Here is a 22,789-nt window from a genome sequence, read left to right on the forward strand (position 1 = left end):
TCTCTTAAGAAGGCGGCCCCATTATTAATGGCTTGATAATTTGCTCATGAGAAGTCTGATGCTAATTTAATATTCTTCCCCTTATAAGTAATTTGACCTTTCAGCTTGGAGGCCCTGTGGTGGATGCAACAGATATGTCCATGTCCAAATCCCTGGGACATCTGACTGTCACCTTTTTTGGGAAAAGGAGCTTTGCAGATGTAATTCAATTGAGGTTCTTGAGATAAGGTCTTCCTAGATTATCTAGGGGGGTCCTTAAACTCAATGACAGTATTCATATAAAAGAAAGGTACAGGGAGGCAGATTTGAGACAATGGAATAAATATGTGGATTCAAGAGAAGGCCCTGTGAAAACGGAGACAGAGATTGGAATGATAAGGCCACAGTCCAAGGAACCCTGGGAGCCACCAGGAACTGGAAGAGGCCAGGAAGGATTCTCCCTTAAAGCCTTCAGAGGGAGCAAATCCCTGTTGACACCTTCCTTTTGGAGTTCTGGCCTCCAGAATTGTAAAAAAAGTATGGTTTTAAGCCACCAAATTTGTGGTACGCTGTTACAGTGGAAGTAGGAAATTAATACAGGCCCTGAAGATTGTGTGTGTGTGTGTGTGTGTGTGTGTGTGTGTGTATGTGAAGCTTTAAAACTCCCTAGTTCACTAACAAATGTCTCAAAGTTGCTTTTTCTAGATATATAGTGGGCCGTTTGAATAGGTAGATTTATATTTTCTCTTATTTCTGGATAACCGAATCCAGATTTGTGTGATTTCAAAAACCAAATCCCCTCCCAATACAGTTCCCATATACGCTGGAGTGTACAGGATAAAGATTCCATTCTCTGGATACTCTCACCTTAGATTGTTTACTTCCTTTGGTATTCTTGTGAAAGAATGGTTTCCTTGAGATTATGCATGTCCTAAATAGGTACTCAGTACCCACTCCCACCTCCTTCCAGTGTGCCTTCCTCTACTGCAAAGGTAGGAAATCCAGAACCATGTTTCCTAGACTTTCTTGCAGCTGGGCTTCTAACTGTGACTTAGGTTCAACCAGTGATATGCACTTGCATGAGATTGAAGTAGGAATTGAAGCAGAAGCCACCTTCCTGCTGATTTGGCCGTAACCATTGGCAATTGTGATAGTGGAGACGTTGGGACTTTCTAAAGCTGTGTTCCAATGTCCAACCACTAATTGAATGGGGGTGGAGAGAGAGTTAGGGTGTGGGTGACAGGGATTTCCTGATTCTCACATGTCACCTACAGTAACATGTTCTCAGAGGCAATACTTCCAGTGGTGGCCTCCTGATGTCCAACCTTCATGGTATGGCAGAGGTGGAGGCAACCCCAACGTCGGCCCCTCCCGCCTTCCCAACAACATTGTAAATACCGGCTTGGCTCTATTCAATGCCTTTCTGCTTAAAATAGCTAGAGTGGTTTTCTGTTTCCTGCAACTGAACCCTGCTGATACACACAGTTTTCCTCTTTTCCTCTAACTGCTGCTCTTTGCAACTGCCAAACCTTTAATTGATCCTTTAAGCTCTAAAATGAAGGCCTTGAATATCTTCCTCACTCCCTATCTCCCTTATCCGGCTTTATTTTTCTCCATAGTACTTACTGTCACTCAAAGAATATTTATTGGCTGAACGTCCACCCCTGCTAGAATATAAGCTCCATTAGAACAAGGACTCTGTTTTGTTCACTTTTGAATAGCTCTCTAACACTTAGATTATTACTGGCAAACAGTGGGAACTCAATAAATAGTGTTGAATGAATGAATCTACTTTTCTTCACAGAACACTACAGCTAAATTAATGCATTAGTAACAGACTCATCAATAACACACCCTCTGTAATGTCTCCTCATGAAGCTTTCCCGTTTTTAGAAAATCCCCAAAGAATGCAAAATGACATGCCATTCTCTGGATCTTAACATTGAATTGTAAGGTGACCAACTCTTCCCAGTTTGCCTGAGACTTTCCCAGTTTTAGCACTAACGTCCCATGTCCTGGGAACCCTGACAGTTCTGGGCAAACCAAGATGATCGGGTACCCTGATAAATTCATGAGGTGCTCAAGAAAGGCCTTTGGAATTACATTACTTTAAATCAATCTTGCAAATAAACGTTTGCAAACATAAATCTACTAAACCAGCCTGTGATTTCCTTCCCATATTGCAGCCCTGATGTAAATGATCCCTGAAGCCATCAGGTGGAATCTGAGCAATGGCTTCGGGCTATATTTTACATTTTCACTAAAATTTCTATTTGCCTATCCCCTGAATATGTTAGGGCTCAGCCTGTGAAATCTCATCCGTGTTTCATAGTTCTATTGAAAACACAATACATAAGCTTCCCAGAGAAAAGACGCTGTGGCATTTATGTACTAGATCTTGCAGGGAAGCCCAGAGTCTCAGTTTATAATCTTGTTGGAAGACAGAAGAGTGAACTCTGTAGAGAATTTTTATCAATGTTAATTCTAGCAATAAATAAAGGCTTAGTCATCACTAACCATAAGGAACTCACCCCCTCTAGCTGCTAACGTTATCCTGAAACTCCAGACAGCGTGTCCAAGCATAATTTGTGGATTTAAAATGTCAACGCCTTTGAACTGGTCCATCAGAGAGAATTTGGGGAATATGAGCATTCTCAGATCTAAACCCAAGCTTCCGGCAGATAGAACATCATGAGTATTTTCTTTCCCCGAAGATTCATGTGAATGGACGTTTGGGTGTTTAGAGATTTTAAAACGTTCTTCTCAACCAAAACTGAAACTAAGAGCTGCTATCACCCTGGAATTTTTTTGCACCTGCAAAAACAGTTCTGTTACTAAAATCAACTGTTTTTGCTGCACAGGCTGTTGCATGTGACGGTGGTGTTCCTCCAGCCATGTGTGTAAGGGGTTAACCGAGCGGCAGTTGCACAATCCAGCACAATCCGTCCCACAGAGCCAGCAATCTCTGTTTGAACACGTTCATAAAGCAGATACAGAGAAACAGATCAAGCTGCCAAAGGGCAGCTTGCTTAGAGGAACAGAAGCACGCAGGCTGCTCTTCTTCTTAAGAAATTAGTCAGAGGACTCCAAAAAATGCTCTTTTCAGACTGTATGAACTCTGAAACGTCCTACATCTTCATCCTTCCACAGCATGACTCAAGTTCTTGGACAGACTTAACATTTTTGCTAAAACCGGCTATTAGCCCTGGCCACTTCCTTCCTTCCAGGCACTATTTTCAGTAGCAAAGACGTGGAGCCCCAGCACCTGTTGTTTCTGTGGCTGCAGAAGGCAGCCTCTACAAAACCCTCACTTGCCGGCAGAGCAGGGCCAGCAATGCTCATGCCAAGGCAGGGGATGGTCACAGTGTCCAGAGGGCTGGTCGGGGCCCAGAGGCCAAGCAGCCTCAGGAGGGAACGTCTCACCCACCATTGTCTGTGTCTCCTGACGCCAAGCTATGCACAACCGGCTCTCCAGCCACCGGGTCTGTGGCTGGCCATTTCTCCTAGTCCTGTTATTTTGACACTCGTGTGGTGATCCCAGGGGAGGACACGATCCTGGGGGTGACTGCCTAATATGTCGCCAACCTCATTCCACATGTTGGTAAGCAAACGTGACTGAGACACCGCCTCCAGAAGCTGACAGTCCCGTGGACTGTGACACCCTTGGAGGAGGGCGTCTACTGCAGCCTGGGAACAGATGGAGAGCTGGCTCCCAGTCCCGTGGCTGGTCAGGTTCAGGTCCCATTGGCTCTGATCATCCACGTGCCATAGGATGGAATTTCAGGATGAGGTGGCTGAATACCACCAGGTAAAAACCAGTTTCTGCCTGCACTCTCTTCCCAAACTAAAACGGGTAGAGATATTGGATAGCTGACACTGTATTCCAGGGACCCATCTTGACTACCTGCTCACAAGCCTCTTCCTAGCATGTTTTTTTGTCTTTCTTCAGTAGAAATTTGGCAGAATGGCGGGGTTCTTATTTTCACCTTTTATCTGGGTCTGTTTGTCCATAGCTAGAATAGCAGGGGGCTTTTAAAGCCTACTGAATTCAGTGTTGGAAGAATGGTCTCAAGCAAATGGAATGTCTAATGTTCCACCTCTCAGGCTTAGGGCAGGAGGCCATTTGGGGCTTAACGTCTTTTTCATTCACATGCAAAATACTTCCCAAAAGCACACGTTTGAAAACGCAATCCTGAAGCCGAATCACTCATCTTCCTCATTCCTAAGATTTTCATCTTGGTAGCACTTACTAAGTTGGTGCAAATTTAATTGTAGTTTTTGCAATTATTTTTAACCTTTTAAACCGCAATTACTTTTGCACCCACCTAATACTTGGTAGTTTAGTACACTTTAGATTTGGGGGGGGGAAAAGATACTATTTTAGGGTTTTAACCTCCAATGGACTTGTGTTGTATTTCTTATCCATGTTTATTTCTTCTTCTCTACAAATACACTGAAATACACTAAACACCTTCTTTGGCAGTTACTTCACCAAAACATGGAAAAAATGTTATGCTTGAGCATGGATTTATTTGGAGACTTGCAAATGGTGTTCTGGAAGCCCTTTGCAGTTCAAGGATGTGCCGGTTTCTCTCAACCTTATAACGAGGCGGAAGTTCCTGTCACTGGAGTCACAGTTTACAGCTGTAAAACGCTCCTTATTAATCAGGGAGGGACCTACGTGCTGGCGGCAGAGACTGGAGACTCTTGTTCCAAAGGTTGTCACAGTGCACTTGCTACTTAAAACACACACACCACCAAGCCCATCATAAAAGCGTATCAGCTCGCACAGATGCCAACCCAACAAAGCACGTGTCCCTAGTACTTCCTCTAACTGACAAAAATAAGATCTGAGGCTTGAGTCCTTGAGATGCCCCATCTCAGTGGTTTTTCTTCCTCATGTCACCCCTAGGCATTGCATTGTATAACTAGCTTGTTTTCCTACACTATAGGCAAGTAGCCCTTAGAAACAATACAGCCTTTCTCAGAAATACTTTAAAGGTGATTGTTTTTCACGGCCTCATTAGCAACGGATGGTCTTTAATACTGCAACTGTGCAGTTCCAAATCCTGAACTTTCTTTCACCTGGTAAGGTTCTATAAATCTGGTTACAACCACAGAAGTGGAGGAAGCAAGTGGGATGGACTTTGGGACCTGCACAGCCGCTGAAAGGGGAAGAATGTAAGCTGGGTGCTCCTTCTGTGTTTGGAAAAGGGAACAGGGACAGGCAACAGGCCGTGGGACTTAGGGCCACATTTGAAAACAGGATGATTAAAGAAAAGGATTTAGACATAAGTCACAAAGAACGGGACTGATTTATTTAGGACGTGAGAGAGGAGTAGGGCTTAACTGAAGAGTGCTAAGGGGGCTGAGTATCTCTGTCCTCCTCGTGACACCTCTAATCACTAAGAAAGTGAGGCTTTCCTGTGGAATTGAGGTAAACACACAGTCAGCAAAGTACTTCACACAGAAGCAGTCAACCACTTATGCGGCATTTCAACGACAACATGTTAAGCAGTAAAATGCTTCAGTTAATTTTTGTTCAGGGTTGGATAATTTTATGACCCCTAATTATATCTACAGGCACACACTGGAGAGAGGAATAAAGACAGCCCTTTGTTCTTTCACTGAAGGCACCTTTTCAAATATTAACTTAGTAATCTCCTCTATAACACCCCAGAGGTAGTCGGTAGGCAGCTAAGTCTTAGTATCCTGATTTTATGGATATCATAGGAGCAGGAGAGGTTAATACAATGGCTTTCCCAAGGTCAGAGATACACCTTGAAATACCAGATGGGTGATGGAGTCTGGGTCTCTTCCATTCACATTTCTCACTTGAAAAGACATACCTTAAGTTCTGAGAGCACGTACTATGTCTAAGGCCCCAGGTTTTAGAAAGAAGACGGACATGGCGTAGGAACCCAACAAACATTTCCCCTTCTTGCAAAATATCTTATCCATGGGCCTGGTATGTGACGAAAATACAAATTTTAGTCATTCATGTAAGCCTCTGGATAAGAACAGGAAAAGCACAGAGGTGGGTGGCACTTGCTCACGGCAGAGGAGAATAGCGGAGTGGTTAAAAAGACTCCTTCCATAGTCACCCCAGACTCGGGCTTAATGCAGGCCCTTGACTCTCACTACATATGTAACCTTGAGTAAAGGCATTTTCAGTTTAAGTCTCCACTTCCTCCATGTGAAATGAAGATAAATTCCCTACCCTGTCCACAACCTTGATGAGTGCTGAAGGTAACTCTTGTAGAACAAACAGTGCAGCACGTGGCTCAGGATGAGCCCTTAGTACAGGAAGCCATTTGTATCCTGGTTTCTTGTGGTGGAAAAGGGAAACATTTTTGGTCCTCAAGAAGAAAGGATACTTTGTCAGTCCTGTTCCATGATTGTGCTCTAAAGTAGATACAGACAAAGCCAGGCATGATGCCCATTAAAAATTTAACTATATATCATATTCATTTATTATCAATCCACAGGATAATTTGATTGCTACATGAGCTCATAAAAGCTTTTTCACCTTTACAAAATTAAAAAAAAAAATGTGCCACAAGGATGTAATAACAACTGCTGATAAACAAGAAAAGGAATCTTAAAATTATAAATTTGCTGTAGAAAAGATAAAAAACAATTATATTTTCTTTAGAATTTTACCTTGAATAAAATATTCCCCTGTATAAAAAATAAAAAAGCTTGCTCTTGTTAGAATTAGAGTTATTTTTTTGTCTTCAAATCTGGGAATTTGCATAAGGTCTCCATGACAGTTTTCCTTTGTACCGCGTGGCATTCAAGCATAGCAGACTAGAAAGATTTTCTCTCTTTTTTTTTTAAAGCAGTCTTAACGTGGGGCATCTGTGGAGAAGTTCATTTTCTTCTTCTCCTCCTCAGGGATGTGGAACACAGCCTTTGAGGGAGGAAAAGGAGGAAAGGAACTGGATGGGATGGGATGGGAGGTGTGACGAAAGGCAGGGAAGGGGGTTGCTGACTGTGCTGTGAAATAGAGCAAGATCACGAGAAGGTCTATCTGTAAGTGCTTTAAGATAAGGTGCAGAAGCCGACTGCAACGTCGCTAGTACTGCCCTATGTACATATTCACAAGAATAAAAAATTCCAGCTAGTTCACATTTTCTCATCCGTTCTGAGGCATCCACTCCACCATGCTGGCCTTGACCGCAGGCAATGCAGCACCTCGCTGCCCGTGTGGGTGTTGGTCCTATGACGTCCTTGAACTTGAGGGAGCAGCCCTGGGAGATCCAGCAGGCTCTAGAGATACACGTCTACCAATGGGCTGGAGTCCTGAGTTAAAAAGAAGCTCCAGTACTGGAGTTGGACACAGCAATCAATGTTCTATTGTCAAGGCTTTTTCCCTTAGATTTGTCTAAAACAGGTGTCAGAGAGAAAAATAAAATACAAACAAACAACAAAACAAAGCCAAGAAATCCCAACAACCACCAGGGGAAGTCAAAGGCTTAACAGCTCTTGACGCGGGCCTGGGTGATATCTGACGTTTTCTTGATGACACTGGCCCTAGTTTCCCGGTCTGGCCGACTGCTGCTGGGTGCTGGGGTCACGGAGGAAGTGAGGGGGTGGTCTGGGTAGGGGGGCCAGGAGCTGCTGAAAGGCAGCGGATAGCTCTCCTCTTTGATGGTGACCTGGAGATCAGGCTTGTTGGAAGTCACGAAGGTAGCCATGCTGGGCAGCAGGTAGGTACTCCGTGTCCCCATGTTGCTGAGGTACTGTTTGCCTTCAATGTTCCTCTTCCGCCAGTGTGGTCGTCCCTTTCAAAGAAAATAATTAAAACATATATGTTTTTTTTTGCCTTCTATTGAACGGCTTTTAAAAAAAAAAACAAAAAAAAAAACGCACCACTGTTCCCACGTGTTGGTGTTTAACTCAATTTCATAAGAGTGGTGGAAGCAACAGAAGCTTAGCAACTCTACGCCCCTCAACTGAAATCCATACCCAGCTCTTCATACCCCAAGCAACGGTTTCTCTTCCCTTTTTATAAATTCCCATTTGCTACCTCCCAGAAATACAGCCAAGACTGTTCTATGAAGGCAGGAAAACAAGGCAGCAACTTGGTTTCCGGTTCCGCTCTACTCTGGCTGCCCAGCCTGGTCATTAGGTAGGTTTTAGGCCATGCTGGCGGGTTTGTCATGGTGACTTGGTTCCTCATTGACGGCCCAATCTGAGCTTTGAGTCAACCTGCATTTTCAGGGGGAGGGAAGTGAGAAGCTCAGTACCAGACAGTGAATGCCCCTTGATTGCTTTCAAATGGGTGCAGTTTTAGAGCTCCAGTGTGCCAAGTAAGTAACTGGCCTCAAAGGTGGCTTCATTCAGAGAAGGAGCTGGAATTCTGACCTTGAAGAAACAGGGTCAGAATGTATGTGAGCCTCTACACCTAGTATTGTCTTTTCAGAATTCCTGGGCTATACTTCAAAGTATTTAGTACAGTGGGAAATCACTAATTCAAACAACCATTAGTCAGTCTCGCCCTCTCTCTCTTTCTCTCAAGCACAGACACAAAGCAGGCTTTAGCAGGAATATTTCCATCACCATTACAGCCATTTCCTGCCATTGTGTGGGCCCAGCCTAGAGGAGGGAAATGGAAGGGGAGAACTCAGAATCAAGACTGAACACACACCTGGCCTCTGGGCAGGGATCACAGGAGGAAGGGATTCCAGGTACTTGTGGAGATGCTTCTGCTTAGCACTTTCCGACATTTACGTCTGGTCACTGCTTTTGGCCACTTAGACATCCTATTTCTGCTTGTGAATTAGGATGTTTATAGTGGTGAGAATATCAGCATTTCCTGCCCTCAACTTCAGTTTCCTTTTCCTGCCGTCATAGCCTCTCTAATGGTAACATCTTACTCCCTTTCCTCCCATTCAGTTCCCAAAGCTTAATTTTATAATTCAAAATCCAAAAGTATGGTAAGTTTTATGTTCTGTATATTTTACCACAAAAAAAAAAAAAAAAAAAAAGAAAAATCCAAAAGTAAAACTTGTGATCAAAACAAAAGAAACTTAACTAGCAGCAAGGAAACCACCTTCCCACTGCGTCTGCGGGAGCTGAGTGGCGGCAGCCATGCTTACCTCGGTGCTCTCTTCATCACTGGGCACACTATCGGTAGTTTCGCTTTCTGTTCACAGAGAGAAAAACACAGGGCCATCATTCCTGCCACGCAAACTGTTTTGAGGCTCAGGCAGTGTTTAAAAAAATGTATCAGCACTTCTTTTTTTCAAAAGAGAAATGAGTAACTAAACTCATTATCTCTGTCCCCTTTGTAAGGTTAAACACTTGTACTTAGGAGATACTAGAATGAATTAGATTTCTCTAATTTTGGCCCTTCAGAGGAAGGTTTTGGAGCTGAGGAGTAGCTCCCTTTCCATGGGCCAGGCTATATTTATTCACAGCCACCACTTGCCAGGATGGGGTGTTGGTCCCCGTAGTGCCAATCTGCCTCCACACCAGGCCTGGTCCTCACCACTGCTCTCTACACAATGGCCCACGCTGGTCCTCTCTTCCAGTCTGTCAATTAGTTCATGTAAGCCCCAACTCAGAGTCTTCCTAGATCACCCCCATTCGACTCAGATCCCTCCTTTACCTCATACCCTTCGATTTCTAAGTTCAATTTATACTCATAATTTCGATTTGTAAGTTGCATCTTCCACCCGGGTTACTGTGGGTGGACAGACTCTAGGTGGCTGCCAGGACCCTCATCTCCTGGTGTTTACTTTCTTGTGGGATTCTCTCCTTGGGAATGTGGGTGGAACCTGTGACTTGCTTTGAACCAACAAAACACCGCGAAGGCAATGGGATGTGGGTGATTATACAACGTAAGATTAAATCCTGTCTTGTGAAGAGGAGACTCTCTTGCTAGCTTCGAGGAAGCGAGCAGCCATGTTAGGAAGGTTTGCACAGCAAAGAACTAAAGGCTGTTTTCAGCCTTTGGCAAGAAACTGAGGCCCTTGGTGTGACAACCTGCAAGGAACTCCATTCTGCCCCAAACCCTATGAGCCTGGATGAAAATTGTCCCTCTTCAGTCCTCAGATAGGACAGCAGCCCTGGACTGTACCTCAACTGCAGGTCTGTACAGGGAGTACCTTGAGCAGGGGACCCAGCTCAGCCATGCCTGTATTCCTGACACTCAGAAATGGCGGAATAATAAATGTGTGCTGTTTTAAGCCACTAGGTTTGTGGGTTAGATTGTTATGCAGCCATGGGTAACTAATTCTGTTCCCATCCTGATTCAGCCTGCCAGCTGTGAGACACGGAACAGGGTACTTCACTTCACTGAGCGGCAGTTTCCTCATCTGCAAAACGGGAGCATAACACCTTCCAAAGAGGATTCTGCGATGAGTGAGTGAGAGGTAGGGGAAGAGGCCTGGCACACGGCCTGGCACACGGCACACACTCAGTAAATGTCAATGTGCCTTTGAACTGAGTTACTAGGCCTTGGTCAACATTGGATTGGCACATGCTAGATTAACAGAGTCAAAGTTAAGAGCTAGTGATTACATATCTCCTGTACAAATAGTACAGGATTTAAGTTAAAATATACATATATATATTTTTAAGTAAACAATTTTTTTAAGTAAAAAATATTTTAAAGTAAAAAATATTTTAATTTATTTAGCAATATTAAAAAAAAAATGGAATAGAAAAATTGATGGTGTACAGTTGTTCAGTGTTCATAGCTTTGAGAAACGAAAGTATAAAGGGTAGAACTTCTGAAATACACAGGACCTTTGAGATCCCTGAGGCTGGGTCATTCCTTTTACAGAAAGTCCGAAAGAGAAACTGTAACATTAATGAAGTGCCGTGTGCCAGGGCTGCGCCGGTGCCTTTGTAGGCAGGTCTCGTTCAGGCCTCCCCAAAATTCCAAATAGAAAAGTAGCTCCTATCATCCCCTATTAAGTGGAAGAGCTTGTGTGCTCTAGTGCTTTTTACCCCCTTTCACTCGAACCTACTGAGGGACTGGCCTCCAGTCTCACATCTTGCTGGTGGCATGTCTGGGACAGACCCAGCCCAGGCAGAGCCCTTTCGACTAGCCACAGACCAGGCTCTCTACGAATTAAAGGCTAAGGAACAAACAGACAAACTGAGCCACGGGTTCATTCCTTAAACAATGAAAGTGAGAATGCTGACCACGCCGGCCCCACCCTGGAGCCTTCCTGCACGTTTCTCAGTCACCCTTCTGCAGTGACTTCTCCTGGGCATGAGTGATCACCAAGGGGTTACCATGAGCAACTGGAGGATGGGCCTCTCCTCTCCTCTCCTCACCTCAGACTGAGCAGATTTCCCCAAAGCCTCCACGACTGGGAGCAACAGACCCTTGGCTGGCAATGGCACTAGCTATCAAGATAAAGTGGCAACGCCAGGCACAAGAAATGTTTCCACACAAAAACAAATTCAACAAAAAAGGAAAGTCTCCCCCTCATGTGACCCTCCTGGTAGCCTGTACCCTGAGGAGGCAGGAATCAGTCTACCACTCCCAAGAAAAACAAGGAACAGAGACGTTGAGAAACCTGCCAAAGTTGCAGACTGAGTCAGCAGAGAGGAGAAAACAAAACTGCACTTCTGATTCCAGGGTCTTGTGTACCGAACGCAGCAACTGCTTCCTGAAGCACTCCTGCTGCTCCTGCCTCTGACGAAATTTCAAGATCCCCTTTCCATTTTTATGCTTAGCTTTCTCTGCTCCGAAACCAAGGTTTCTCTTCCTTTCGTCTACATCTAGGATCCTCCACTCCTAATCACCCTCCACAGATACCATCATCTTCTGTTCCTTTCCCCTTCAAGTAAAAACAAACAGACGCCAACAGGCATGCTGGGGGGGGGGGCAGTTAACACCAAGGGTCTGGGATTCTGCCATAGCCCAAGTCACAGTAGCGGGGGAGGTTGGAAGGCAGGCCCTGGGTGAGACTCCTTGGTAAGAAGACCTTGCCCAGACCATGAACATGAGCAGAATGTTAACTGCCTTTAAGTTCCCAGTTTTCAACTTCAGGGAAATAGTTGGAGACAAGAAAAGACACAACATGGTTCTAAGCTAAGACCAACTGCCTCTGAAGTAGTTATGAAGACTCTCCACATTAGCAAACTTGAGATTTCTAATTGTTATTGTTTAGAAGAATGGCCTTGAGTGCCTTTGGCGGCCTAGGAAGAGATGCTGGAAGCTCCAGCCAGAGGACCCAAGACTCTTCTCTCTAGAGTAACAGTGGTTCTCACAGCTACCCCTGAAACATGGGCTCAAAGTGCTTTGCTGGGGGTACGCATGACCTTTTGCCTCTGTTTCGTTGGTTTTACTTCACCATTGCCATTTTCAAGGTCACTTCTTATACCACAAATGAGCTCACTGCAGCTGCTGCTTCCAGATCAATATCACTGCCGAAATATCGAGTTATTTCATTTTCCCTTTTGATCAGTTTGGATTTGGTTTTTAATTGACTTTGAATACAAGAGAATAAAAAAAAAAAATTGGGAGTTGCTTCCCTAGCATTGTCTGAATAAACTGAAACAGCAGTAACAGGTCGATGAGTAATTCGTTTCATCTTTCTGGCCTCAGTTTCCCTGAAAGCAACTGGGGAGGGAGGAACGGGGAGATTTGGATTAGATGACCTCAAAGATTGTTCTCCCCGAGCTGGAGTTCCAGGATGACACTCGTCTTAGGTCCACACTCCACTTCAGCCCAGTTTTTACCGTCAAACCATCTCAGGAACATTAAGGAGGCGGAGATAATCTGTTTTACGATAAAGCCTTTCTGCACTTTGACATCCTGGTACATTTTCTGGAAGGCTCTTGTTCCACAAGTTTTATTAAGATCGACCAGGATTTCTTTCCCTTGATCATTTCCTCAATTACTTTCACAAGAAGTCTTGTTTAGAAGGTTCAAATCAGAGTCATGTTAATCTCAAAGCACTTTTATCTCTACCACACCCAACAGAAAGCAATGGCTTCCATAAGGACCCAACGCCGCCACTCCTGGTTTCTGGTCAGCAGGCAATCTCTGTTCCCTCGGTTATCACCAGTTCATCCTCGGCAGCATGCTCTCTTCCCCAGCTACGTAGTCGTCTCCGTCCTCTTCTCCAGCCTTCTCCAAAATGTGCGTGGCTTTCTTTTACAAAACGTCAACAGCTTAATAAAATTCTGGTGCCACACATCAGGCCAAAGGCCACTGTATGATAGACCTTTAGAAATAAAATGACTCTCCTCTAGCTTCTCAAGGTTGGGCTTTGGGACCCCCTGCCCCAGGGATGAAAGTTTTATGAATCCAACCAGAATTTTATGTTGTCTTAAAACACCCAATGCAAGTACTTCCACTCAAAGAAACTGTCTCTTTTCTTGCTCACCGTAATATTTAGACCATAGAGAAGACAGATTTGCAAAACTGAATGTGGTTTTGTAATACTGCTGGAATTATATTTCAGTGTTCAGTAGGGGGAAAAATTGCTAACAACAGCCTCCAAACACCAGTTTCCTAAACAAATGAATGGAAGTGGTTAGAGGAGGTTGAAATTCAGTTGAATAATCCAAACAAAAAAAACCCTGTCATGGAAAACAGGCAAACAGCCAATCCTACTGGTGAACATGAAGGTAGAAAGGTGAATACAACCAAAAAGCTCCCTTTCCTAGCAGCATGCTCTAAGATTCCTGACTAAATAAGACAAACTAGCCATGGTCAGTAACAGATAAATTTCTTATGTGTCTGCAGACTCTAGCAAAGTAGCAGTGATAAAACATTTTGGCACCAACCAATAAGCCTCCCTCCAAAGGGTTCTGGAGAATTCAGACAATGAAAACAACAGAAAGAGCTAAAAGCCAGGCTCCAACAAAACCCTGCTGCCTGCCAGCCTGGCACTGAAATCCTTTTTTTCAAACCTATGCAAATGTCCTGAAAAGGGTAATGAAATTTTCATTTCTCTCTGCATGAATCAGCTGTTCTTGGGCTTCTTCTGCTAAAGCAAAATGCCACTGCTGGCAGAACAGCAAGAAGAAGTCTTTCGTGAATCCCCAAGAAGACTTTAGAAAAGTCTTAACACATAAACAGAAAAGTGTATTCTAAAGCTCCAACCCCTTAAAACACACACACACACACACACACACACACACACACACACACACACACACACACACACAGAGTGTAATGCCTGTAGCCGTTTCTTGATATAAAAGAAAGTCACAGATTTTTGGCCATAGCTACGTAAATATAAGCTGAGTACCTTAGTATTTCAAGCCTCAGTTATCTCCACTGTAAAGTTAAATCAGAAACATTCTGCTCTGCCACCCTTGGTGGGTCCCTGATACCCAGATGTGGCTATGTTCTGATGCCAGAGACCTGTGCAGCTGTGCAGGGCAGCATGAGGGTTAAGAGCAGAACTTTGGCATAAGCTACATGTGGGTTCTAACTATGCTACCCTGTTGTCCATCCCTGGACACACTACTTTACCCACATTGGCCAGAGATTCCTAATTCTTAAAAGAGGGAATAATGATGGTCCCCAAGCTGATAGGGTTATTCTCATGTTAATTAAGGCAGTGGATGCCAAGTCCCAGCACAGTTCCCAGGGCACAACAAGCATGTAAGAAGTCGTAGGGGACTGGCCAAGATCAATGAGGGACTCACACATAGGAGTTCAAAATATGCTTGATGAATAAATAACTGATGACAAGTTTATCCTGTCTGACAGATTATAAGCGTCATGAAGCCAAGGCTTGTTCTCACATTCCTTAAGGCTCGTTCTCACATTCCTTTAATGTTCTTAGCACAAAAGCAAGTGAGGACCTTGAGGACATAATGCTAAGTGAAATAAGCCAGTCACAAAAGGACAAATACTGTATGATTCCACTTATGTGAGGTACCTCGAGTAGCCAAATTCATAGAAAGTAGAATGGTGGTTGGCAGAGGCTAGGGAGACGGGGGAGGGGGAGTTAGTGTTTAATGGGCAGACTTTCAGTTTTGCAGATGAAAAAGTTCTGGAGATTTGGGGGGATGGTGGGGATGGTTGCACAACAATGTGAATGTACTTAATGCCACTGAACTGTACACTTAAAAATAGCACAAATGGTACATTTTATGTTTATGTATATTTTACCACAATTTTTTAAAAAGTTAAAAAAACAAGAAAGTTGTGGTTCAGGTTATTGAGTGACTGATAATTCACAAACAAACTGTCATTTGAATCAACCTAATTCTCATGCGGATTCTGTGCCAATCACTGGGTGGCACCTGATCTGAGGGACACTCTATCTGGCAGCACATAAAAAGGACACTGGGAAGAATTCCTGAACTATTTATTACAGCTGAATGTAGTTACTCATGACAGGGCTTCTGTTTTTTTAGTTTGAATGTTTGCAAGCAATAACAGTGGCTCGTAATTTATATTTCCTAATTATAATCGAGACCCAAACAATTAAGTGGAGATCACCGGGAAGAGAGGAGAGATATGATGATGTAATGTTGGTGGGAAAAAGAAGCCATCGCTTTATTCTGTAAAGATGGAAGAACCAACTGAACTGGGTTCTCATCCTCTGCCTGTCTGGGCGAATCCCTGCAATTACGTGGCCATGCCCTGAGAAATTAGAAATGGGCTCGGCTGCGTGGCCCAATTAGAAGCTGTACTAAATTGGAAAAAAAAAAAAAAAGAAGGACACATGTGGAAGGGAAAGTAAACCTGGTGGAATGGTGTGGGGACAGAGCCCCAGAGAGCAGTTTCCAGGCTCTCGGCCTCACGTGGAAAGGTGCTGGCTCGGGTAGTAGATGGCCGTCAGCTGTGGCTGGTTGGCCATCAGCTGTTACCAGTTAGCCATTAGCCACTGATATAACTGCCACGGCTGCACTGGTTGGTCAGTTGGTTGGTTGGTAGGCAGAGAAGTGGACAGCAGGTTGCAGGTCGTGTGACTCTAGCCTCCAGTGAGACTATAGTGGTATGACTCCCCTCCCTATGGCTCCGTGGGTCTTCCTTTTTGGCCTCACCATATCCTGCATTCTTATGTGGGGAGCGGGAGCAGAGACCTCGCAGGCTGCCTCACACAACAAATGGCGCAGCGAGAAGTGTCTCCCTAACGACAAATGGAATGGAGCGTGGGGTCTGAAGGTTGTGTTCAAGTCCTGACCCAAACACTTACTGGTTGTGTGACCTGGAACAAGTCCTTTCATCTCCCAAAATGAAAGAACTGTTAGAGATGATCCGTAAGGTCCCACCCAGCTTGGTCAAACTCAGATTCCATTCCAAGTGCCCTTCCCAATTTCTGATAATTTGTGCAAACAAAATAGAGTCAGATGAACTACTTCCCCAAAGAAATCTTATTATTTGTTAGTCATGCATGAAAATGTTATAGATGATCAAGGAAAGCAATGCCGTGACCAGGTCTTCTAACTGAGAACAAAAGTGCCCAAGATGGTGCTCGTTGAGAAAATCAAAGCAAGAACAATTCCCAGGAGAGAGAAGAGCTTCTTTGCTGTGTGGTGAAACGGGTGGCCTTAGACTAAAGGACTGCCCTCCCACCCTCCCTTGTTCCTTGCTCAGTTCCAAAGTTTCCCTCCAACCTCCTTACCTGCGTAGGAAGACACAGGGGAAATCTGCAGAGGGTAGAGCTCACTCATGCTGACCGGCTGCTCATCGCTCTCAGTGGTCACCTCCACAACTTGGCAAATATCTGGCGGATTAGTGACAATCTCTTGATCCTCAATGTTGCTGTCCAGATGTGACTGTCCTACAACTTCAAAGAAAAGACAGCCATTATGCACCAACGTTGCCTGACTTCACAATTCTAGCACACACGCTCAGGACAAAAAAAAACACACAAACTTTCCCCCAAAAGAGCTAAATAGCCAGGAGTCAGATTCTCAGTCACCACATGTCATCTGCCATGAAACCGAAGAAAAAGCCTTAGCTTTGGGTTAATGTCTCCAGAGAGGCAACTTGACAAAAACCTGGCTCCCCAGGACTGTTTCCAGCATGCCTGCCAATGGGGCTTACATGTGGCAATGTCCCAAACTCAATGCAGTCACAGCCAAGGCTGTAGGACCAGAAGCTGCATCCGGACCTAGCCCCAGAGCCAGCCAGACAGTGCTTTGAACCTGACCCAGTTCTGTTCTCTGCTTTTGTTCTGAAGGAGGCTGCTGTGCTATTTTCCGTGTCCTGGGGTCCAGAGAGACAATATCAAATCTCAGTAAGGAGCAAAGACCAGCAAAATCCACCCCACGGTGTCATTTCTAGCTGTGGGGTGCTCTGTGCGTACTCCCAGCCCTCTTCTTACTCTGCAGGCAAAACGACCTCTGGATGAAATACCAGAACAATGGACAGAATGGTTTCCCAACTCTAACACACATTAGTAGCATCAACTCCTCAGCACACTGACGAGATGCATTCTGACCACCTGGCTCTGAATCCTGCCTCAATTTTTTTTAAATCAAACTTTTTAGTTTGAGATTATTATAGACTCACATACAGTTATGAGAAATAATACAGAGATCCTGTGTACTCCTTTATCCAAGTTTTTCTCCTCCAATGGTAACACCTCACAGAATCAGTATATCGGGATATTGACAGCAATCCACACACCTTGCTTGGATTTCCTCAGTTTTACCTGTACTCTTTTATGCATGTGTTTATGTGTGTGTACTTAGTTCTGTGCAACTTTATCACATACGTAGTTTCATGTACCCACCGCCAGGGTCAAAAAAACTGATCATATCATCACAAGCATCTCCTACGTAACCCTTTGGTAACCACATCCACCTTCCTTCAGCTTCCTCCCCTTATCTCTAACCCATAGTATCTACTAATCTGCTTCCCATTTCTCGAATTTTTGTCATGAATAAATTCACATAGTCATCTTTTGAGATTGGCTTTTTTCATTCAGCATAATTCCCTGGAGATTTATTCATTCAAGTTATTGTGCGTATCAGTAGTAGTAGGTTTCATTGCTTGAGTAATATTTCAAGGTATGGATATGCCACAGCTTGATTAACTAGTCTTCAGGGTTATTTCCTGAAGAAGGACTACAGGGTTATTTCCATTCTTTGGCTATTACAAATAAGGCTGCTATGAACATTTGTGGACAGGTTTTATATAAACATAGGTTTCCATTTCTCTGGGACAAATGCCCAAGAGTGCAATTGCTGGATCATATGGTAATTACATGTTTAGTTTTATAAGACACTACCAAATTGTTGTCCAGAATGGCTATACCATTTTACATGTCCACCAGCAGTGTATGGGTGATCTAACTTAAGCACATTTTCGTCAGCTTTTGGTACTATGACTTTTTTTTTTTTTAATTTAGTCATTCTGATAGGTGTGTAGTAATATCTCAGTGTGGCTTTCATTTGAATGCTCCTAATGTCTTGCCCTACTTTTAAACAGAGCTGACTTTGTATGTCAGTTGGCAATTAATTAGATATACTTGAAAACTGGCACCAATAAATGAATGCGAACGATGCTGTTTTCCCAAGGACCTCAAAGCACATTGCCATCATAATCAATGCTTCACTCCTGCTTCATGTGTAAGTTTTTTTTTTTAACATTTCATCCCACGAGAATGGCAGGGAAAGCATCATTACCCTGCTATAAATGAAGAAACTCGGGCACAGAGAAGTAGAGTGACTTGTCCAAAGTCACGTGTTTGGATGATGTGCCGTGCTCTACGTCCCTGCCATTTCCTAGGCCATCTGTAAAATGTTCAGGGTTGGGCAGGAAGGCGGCTGCATTCCAGTCTCCTTGAGAAGTCAGCCATCACGGATGAGTTCCTGTTTTCACTGCTCAAAGCACTCTAATTGCTCGAGTATTTTTGTTTATAAATGGGTTCCTGTTTTGATTGCTTTTTGGGAAGTGACAAAACAACTAGCATAAGGTAGGGAGAACATTACCTGATTTCTACTCAGGGAAGGTTTTAGAAGGGAGTGAGAATTCATGGGTTCTCTAATGAAGAAAGGAAAGGCACCAAAGAGGCTGGGAAAGGAGATTTGGGGATGTGATAAAAGAGTCCACAAAGCCACAGCATACAGAAGGGAAGGGAAATTGGATGCTGCTTAGGTTTTCCTGGAGGGGATAAAATGAAAGAAAAGGAAAGCAGGCTAAATATGGCAGGCAGACACCCAAATTCTTATTTTATCCTTTGGACTATCTATTTGAGCATGAGAACATCAATTATGCAGGCCACTAGACACAGGCTGAGTGCCGACACCGACCTCGCTCAAGTTTCTTCTGCCTCTTCTCCCAAATAAAACAAAACAGCAGGAAAACGAGATTTCACGAGTTCTAAGAAGCAGTTAATGGGTGGAGATAGAAACCAAACGGGGGGGATGGGGGGGGAGAGAGAGAGGGAGAGAGAGAGAGAGAGAGAGAGAGAGAGAGAGAGAGAGAGAGAGAGAATGTGTGTGTGTGTGTGTGTACAGGTACAAGCTACACCCACTCTGAGGCAATAAAGGTCTTAACACAAATGTGATTTACATCAAAGCCACTTTAACTCCCAATATTCCAAAGTTCATTTCTCTTTCACACTGTTACTCTGAATAGCAAGCTAACTAGGAGTATAAACAATGGCAGCCGTACAAGCATTTTTCTAACTATATCCCTTTGTTCTGGCTAACAGTTCCCTCCCTCACTGTTTTTCCCCACAATGCCTAACTCAGTGATTCAACTAACAAAGATTTATTTGAGCACCTACTTTGTACAGGACGTAACTGTCAAGTACTAGGAGGGGCAGAGAAAAGTCAACCCAGTCAAGGATCTGGTTCGTAGAAGCCCAGTAGGGCTACAGACCAGCACATACTAACCTAGAGAGTAAGTTTAGGACAGTAGTGGAAAAAAAGGGGGGGTGGGGGGAAAAGGCAGCGAGAGGCCATGGGATGAGCGCTGAGGAAGTGGAATTTTTTTCCAGTTCGAGGAATCAAAGGCTTCAATGAGGCAGCGGCACAGAGCAGGGAGGGAGGGGGGGGGGGGGGGGTGAGCAACAGGCAGTATTCACAATGCCTTTTTTTGAGCCTTTTCCTGACCACCCCAGAACAGACTGACCTCTCTTTCCTGAGTGCCTCTCACTCACTGTCCCCACTGCTCAGCCAAAACTACAATGTGACACGACCTTGTGACATTTCTTGACTTTCTGCCTCGCACTGCAAGCTAATTCCACATAGCTTTATTTAACTTTTTATTTGTGTGTCATCTCCCAACCAAATTAGGGCTCCTGAGAGACTTGAGAACCTGCATTAGAACTTTTTGTATCAAGTATAGCAGACGCTGCCTCGCACCGGAGAGCAGCTCAGTAAATGTCTGCTGAATGTGTATGTGTTCATTTGCAGCTGAAGGAACAGACCAAGGCTCACTGACTTGCAGCCACAGTCCTGCAGGCGTCTGGGACCATTTGCAAACACTGGATTTAACAATGAGTGTTTTCTAGAAAATTTCAAGACCTCTGGCAAGTGGGCTTTTTAGACCTTGACGAAGTGATAAAGACATAGCAAGCTGTAGTTCCAGAATCTGGGGGTAGGAGGAGGAACTGTTTTGGGGTGATGAAAATATATCCTGTGTCTTGATTATTGTGGCGGCTATACAACAAAGTGCAACTGTCAAAATTCATTAGACCTCTATGACTAAGAGGGGTTAATTTTTTTATTTTTTTTTGAGGGCACAGCTCGCAGTGGCCCACGTGGGGATCAAATCGGCAACCTTGGCGTTATTAGCACCATGCTCTAACCAACTAAGCTAACTGGCCTACCGAAAGGGGTTAATTTTAATGTATTTTACTTAATATTCATGACTATGACAAAAAACTGGATAGGCACCTCTACTTAAATTTTAAGTGTATCCTGAATGCTGGTAACCAGGATACAAAAATAAGTTGTTTTCTGGGCTACAATCTGGATCCCCAGTTACGTTATCTCTATGGCCTACGGTCCCCTTAGGAGTGTGTCGCTTTATGTCTCAGGCAGGGACAACCACTTTTCTCCATCTGAACATCACTGAGGGCACTTTAGAAACTTCCCAACTCATAGCCGCAAGCCCAAGGGAGAAACCCCAACATCTGAGATGCTCTCTGGATGTGCTGTAGGCCCCATCCCTAACTAATCAATAGCTCGTCTCTGTCTCTTTTCTCTCTCTCTCTCTCTCTCTCTCTCTCTCTCTCTCTCTCTCTCTCTCTCTTTCTCTCTCTCTCTCTCTCTCTCTCTCTCTCGTGCCATTTGAATTGATTTCCCTGAACCACCAAACTTTGCCCCAAGTGACAACATAAACAGTAACACTGACTCCTAACAACTGAAAAGACGTAAGAATAGCAAATCTTTTACAAAATCTGCTACAGAAGTGCCACCCATCCAGGCGCTCCAGTATCCTGACTGATAAATAACACAACCTAACATTTCCTGAGCCCTTATCTTTGTCTCCCCCCACCACCCACAAGACCTCACACCCCATGAGTAATGAGTACAATCATTATCTCCATCATAGACAAGAGGAAAAGCAGCGGGGAGAGTTAAATAGCTAATTCAGGGCAAGATCAGATGGTCAGTTAAGTGTCAGAACCAGGATTCAAATTCAGCTTTCCCTGACCTCAAAGCTCAACTCAGGTAATTTTCGCAGGACAGTCTCCCTTAACAGAAAGTTAATGAAGTTCGAACTGAGTTATTCTTGGCTTTCTAAGCCCCTCTTAGAATAAAAACTTTCAAATCTCACCTTAATGAGACTGGGCTCATAACCAATAGTGAAATTGCTTTTTAGCAGTTCTATATTGGGTGCCAAGGAAAGTCTCCAATGGTTAGAGGAGCTAGAAACCCAGTAAGCTTCTCCAGCTTATTAAGGTCAGCACATGAGGAAAAGAGTCACCCACAGGAATGCAATTTTATCTGGACCTAGTTGCTGAGAACTACAACAATATTATTCATGGCTAGTTACCGATGAACCGGTTTGATTCCTTAAAAGGTCACACTTACTTTATTAACAATTGTTGACTTAAAGTAGAGCTCCACCTGAGAAAGCAGTTGCCCCCATGCCTCAGGGAAAGGCTCTTAAAAGTAGAGACTATTAGAAATGGAAAGGTCTTTGAAGGTGGGTTGTTCCTTCCTACTTTACAGCTGAAGAAAGCTGAAACCCAGAGAGGCTGGGTAAGTTGCCAAGGTCACCAGGTAGCTGCAGGGTCAAGAATAAAGCTTATTAGGGAGGCATATAAAAGCAGGCCATCCACATGTTACTGTGGAGAGAAAATTCCTACTTGACCGGATCTGAAAGTTTGAGACTTGAAACTGTTACTACCAGCCTTGATGACTCAGCACAAATGGAGGCTACTTTTCTTACTCAAATATATTTTGATGATATCATATCATAATCATAATATTATGCTCGTGATGCTTTCCGTTACACTCATTTGATCCTCGCCACAACCCTGTGAGGTGCGCAGGACCGATATTATTATTTCTGTTTTACATATGAGGAAACTGAGTCTCAGAGAGGTTAGGGAGTTTGCCCAAGATCACATGGTAAATTAAAAAACAAAACAAAACTGCAGAGCTAGGTCTAGAGCCCAAGTGTTTTAACTTCTAATCTGTGTGTCTTATAAAAAAATAAAAAATACAAAAATACGGCCATCATTCAGTTTAGTCCCCAACAGTGATGATGGGAGAGACAGTTCTGTGGGGTCAGGAATGTCAGAGAATGGCGTTCTGTCCGTGCATGGGGAGACGGCCCCAGACCGTAATAGGCTGAGGCAGGTACAGGGTGAAGCAAGTGGGACTGGTGTAGTATACCCTCTTCACCCCTCCTTCCCCCCATTGCCCTGAGAAAACAGCATCACGTACAGGGGGGCACATA

At 44.0% G+C, this 22,789-nt stretch overlaps 1 protein-coding gene across 9 annotated transcripts in view; it reads right to left on the bottom strand.

The window, feature by feature from the left end:
• Positions 1–6,421: 6,421 nt before the first annotated feature.
• IRF2 (interferon regulatory factor 2) overlaps positions 6,422–22,789 on the bottom strand; it is a 75,230-nt gene continuing 58,862 nt past the window's right edge. For all 9 annotated transcript variants that reach the window (XM_074329852.2, XM_019736120.3, XM_074329850.2 and 6 more), the window contains 3 exons: positions 16,542–16,706; positions 9,084–9,130; positions 6,422–7,766 (listed from right to left, as the gene is read on the bottom strand). In XM_074329852.2, the coding sequence (XP_074185953.1) occupies positions 7,458–7,766; positions 9,084–9,130; positions 16,542–16,706 (521 nt within the window). In that variant the 3' untranslated portion in view covers positions 6,422–7,457. The remainder of the gene's footprint in view (positions 7,767–9,083; positions 9,131–16,541; positions 16,707–22,789) is intronic.

Source organism: Rhinolophus sinicus, chromosome 16, assembly GCF_057876585.1.
Source record: "Rhinolophus sinicus isolate RSI-liver-muscle chromosome 16, RSI-T2T, whole genome shotgun sequence".
NCBI classification, from domain to species: Eukaryota; Metazoa; Chordata; class Mammalia; order Chiroptera; family Rhinolophidae; genus Rhinolophus; species Rhinolophus sinicus.